The sequence below is a fragment of the Poromitra crassiceps genome (genome assembly GCF_964638095.1).
Source record: "Poromitra crassiceps genome assembly, contig: HAP1_SCAFFOLD_2470, whole genome shotgun sequence".
In the NCBI taxonomy this organism is placed as follows: Eukaryota; Metazoa; Chordata; class Actinopteri; order Beryciformes; family Melamphaidae; genus Poromitra; species Poromitra crassiceps.
Window position 1 is genome coordinate 1 of NW_028149956.1, and position 4,000 is coordinate 4,000.

General features: G+C 44.4%; 1 protein-coding gene across 1 annotated transcript; it reads left to right on the forward strand.

The window, feature by feature from the left end:
* Window positions 1–558: 558 nt before the first annotated feature.
* On the forward strand, window positions 559–3,994 carry LOC310772227 (E3 ubiquitin-protein ligase RNF126-like; the record flags this gene model as incomplete). The annotated part of the gene is made up of 4 exons (XM_083664650.1): window positions 559–627; window positions 812–881; window positions 1,860–1,953; window positions 3,888–3,994. Coding segments are annotated over 4 exons (340 nt in total), but the record flags the coding sequence as incomplete, so codon positions are not given.
* Window positions 3,995–4,000: the final 6 nt, after the last annotated feature.

Here is a 4,000-nt window from a genome sequence, read left to right on the forward strand (position 1 = left end):
GTGAAACCGTTCTCATGCATCCCTGAGAATTGCTTCAGAAGGTAGGTTGATTATTTCCTGGTATGTGGGAAGTCCAACACCAACTTTTATTCTAATATCAATACCAATCAAATGTATTTATATAGGTCTTTTCAAAACAAAATGTACAAAGTGTTTAATACACATGCAGGAAGAGGAACATGAAGTTCTTTCTCTGTTCAATGCCCTCTTACATAAAATGTGTTATTACCTCATTCATAAAGTGTAGATCAACAAATAGTCAAACTCAAGTGTGTAGCTATGGAAATCTGTGTGTCACCACAGAACTAGGAACATGTATGTAGCTTTTTTGCAGCTACCATATAGATCAAAGTAATATCAGAAAGGATTCAATCAGACCCAGTAATGCCATTTACATGCGCACAATTAGGCTAAAATGACTAACTGAAGGGTGGACAAAATAGTTTCTTTTGTCATGTGTGCTTTGATTGCTCTTGGTTTCTGTCTATTGGATTTTTGCATTTTACGGTATTGCATTAGAGAACTTACTGAATGTGTCTGATGTGTTCCCCTGTACAGAATTATCCAGCAGCTAGTAAATGGAATCATAGCACCTACGGCCATGCCAAACATTGGGATGGGACCATGGTATGTATGCAACACTGAACCTGCTGTATGTATTTTATTATATACTATACTGTAATGAGTATTGGTTTTGAAACCACTCTTGTTTCATGTTAGATAATCAATTTGACCTACTCCCCGAGTCATACAATGTTTACTCTTTTCGATGAGGTTTCTTTTTGCTGACCACCACTTGTTAATTTTTTAGGGGCGTGCTGCATTCCAATCCGATGGACTATGCCTGGGGTGCCAATGGCCTTGATGCTATCATTACACAGGTACAGCCAATGAGCTTGATGCTATCATTACACAGGTACAGCCAATGGGCTTGGTGCTATCATTACACAGGTACAGCCAATAGAGAGCCGCAGGGATGATGTATTTTTGTAGTCGGAACGCGGAAGTCCCGGACTTCCTGGTTCTTCACTGTTTCTGCCTATGGGATTTTTGAATGGGTTTTTGCCGCGATGCTTCAAATAAGGTCTCTGGGCAACGCAAGCTTAATCAAACGCGAAGCAGTGTTCAGCCGGATAATCTTCACACATGAGGACCACTTTTATGAGTTTTGAAGCGTAAATGCGAGCCCTAGAAATAAAAAGTTTGTGCTAAAATAATCCAGAACTACACACAGTGTAGGCTTCCCCGTCACATCACCACTGTTGTGGATGTGTGCGCTGCTGTGCACAGATTACCCCGGGCTGAACCAGGCGAGGGAAAGAGAATTTCCGTGTTCGTCCTTTGAAGTGATGACGTTATTGACATATAATATCCTCATCGACTCAAAAGTGTGATCTCATTTAGCCGTTTGCTAGCTAGCTGCCCCTTTTAACGGCACGTAAAAGCTTAAAAACTCATAAAAGTGGTCCTCATGTGTGAAGATTATCCTACTGAACACTGGTTCGTGTTTGATTAAGCTTGCGTTGCCCAGATAACTTATTAGAAGCATCGTGCCAAAAACCCATTCAAAAATCCCATAGGCGAAAACAGTGAAGAACCAGGAAGTGTTAGCATCGATGTTTTCCGGACTCGTTCCTGGGGCTCTCTATGAGCTTGTGCTATCATTACACAGGTACCCTCCACTGTGGATTCAAGTGCAGGTGGCAATGATGTCACAGAGCTCTTGGATCACATTTCTGGGAGCCGTGTATAAAAATCCCAATTTATTTGACCGCAGCACAACGGCACATTGCTTCCCCAAAGCACTTGTGTGCTTATATATCATTGATGACTCTTTTCCTTGCTTCTTTCCATCGTAGCTATTGAACCAGTTTGAAAACACAGGTCCGCCCCCTGCAGACAGAGAGAGGATAAAGAGTTTACCCACCGTCACCATCACAGAAGAACACGTGGGTAAGTCTGCTTCTCTCTCTCTCACTCTCTCTCTCTCTCTCTCTCTCTCTCTCTCTCTCTCTCTCTCTCTCTCTCACTCACACCAGTCGACACCAGAAAAGACTCTGCTGCCCCTGAGCAGCTCGCATGTTTCTGACCTGCTCTCCTCCAACATTGTGTTGTCATGTATAGAGAGCCGCAGGGATGATGTATTTTTGTAGTCGGAAACGCGGAAGTCCCGGACTTCATGGTTCTTCAATGTTTCTGCCTATGGGATTTCTGAATGGGTTTTTGGCGCGATGCTTCAAATAAGCCCACGTTCACCCAGCGCGCCGAAGCAACGCTCAACCGAAGCTGTACCTACGCTGTACCCACAAGTTTCATTTCGGCGTCCTTGTTAACAGGCGAAGCCGTTCACACCACCCGCGCGCGTGCCACGCTGACGCCGTGCCGAAGCCACGCTCACACCACGCTGAAGCGATCACTCAGGCCTGATGCCGAATTTCCAAGCGTGACGCTGAAGCCGTGAAGCCGTGAGGCATGAAGTCAGTGGGAGTTGTGGGCGGGTTCAAGGCGTGAGAGTAGGCGCTGAGAGGAAAAGAGAATGTGTCGTACGTTTAGCTTGTGCCTGCTTCAAGCTTCAGTTCTGCTTACGTTCGGCGGCCTGTGTGAACCTAACGTAAGGTCTCTGGGCAACGCAAGCTTAATCAAACGCGAACCAATGTTCAGCGGGATAATCTTCACACATGAGGACCACTTTCATGAGTTTTGAAGCGTAAATGCGAGCCCTCGAAGTAAAAAGCTTGTGTTAAGCTAATCCAGAACTACACACAGTGTCGCATAGGCTTCCACGTCACGTCACCACTCAACCTGGAGTGTTGTTGATGTGTGCGCTGCTGTGCATTGATTACCCCGGGCTGAACCAGGTGAGGGAAAGAGAATTTCCGTGTTCGTCCTTTGAAGTGATGACGTTATTGACGTATATATCCCCGTCGACTCAACAGTGTAGTCTCATTTAGCCGTTTGCTAGCTAGCCGCCCTTTTAACGCCACGTAAAAGCTTCAAAACTCATAAAAGTGGTCCTCATGTGTGAAGATTATCCCGCTGAACACCGGTTCGCATTTGAATAAGCTTGCATTAACCACAGACCTTATTTGAAGCATTGCGCCAAAAACCCATTCAGAAATCCCATAGGCGAAAACAGTGAAGAACCGGGAGTGTTAGCATCAATGTTTTCCGGACTCATTCCTGCGGCTCTCTATTGCTACTCCTATTAATGTTTTTTATATTGATTTTCACTTTTCATTACATTCCTGTTACAGTGGTAGCTTTTGCAATCCAATTTTTCATTACAGAGCTACGAATAAATAAATAAATAAAATCACTGAAATAGCAGCAAAGAATCACTTTGATGAATGTTGCTTTTGTTGCATGCTGGAGAAAGTTTCTCTCACTCCATGGTTCCAGTAGGAAAAATGTACAAAGTAGGCATTTGCGTGCCCATACATGTATATCAGTGAATTCTGCTTGTGTATTACAAGGCTAATGCCTAGTTCACATTAGCCGCTCTGAACCCTCTGCGAGAATTTCTTCGAGCTCGGCGACGGGTGGGGTGGGGGTTGTTTGGTGGTGACACAAACCGCCGACGTTACATCAACCAACCATTTGAGGAAATGGGAAGAAGGGGGTCTACTATCTAATCTAATCTAGAAGCGGACGTTTGACTGTTGGATTGCAATCCATAGATAGATAATGATGAAACATGAAGAATTCCTCAAATTTAGAGGAAATGTCAGGATTTTGACCAGCATTCATCAACAACACCACTAAATCCCCATATGCATTCAACATAGACCGAAGTCTCACGTATGTTGCTGATGTGACGGCCGTGTGTAGACCGTGAATCTCACACAAGAGTGTATATATTTGTCTGAATTTGCTCTCTCTTTGTGCAGGTGCTGGTTTAGAGTGTCCCGTGTGCAAAGAAGACTACAGCATCGGAGAGAACGTTAGACAACTGCCATGCAATCATTTGTTTCACAACGACTGTATAGTACCGTGGCTGGAA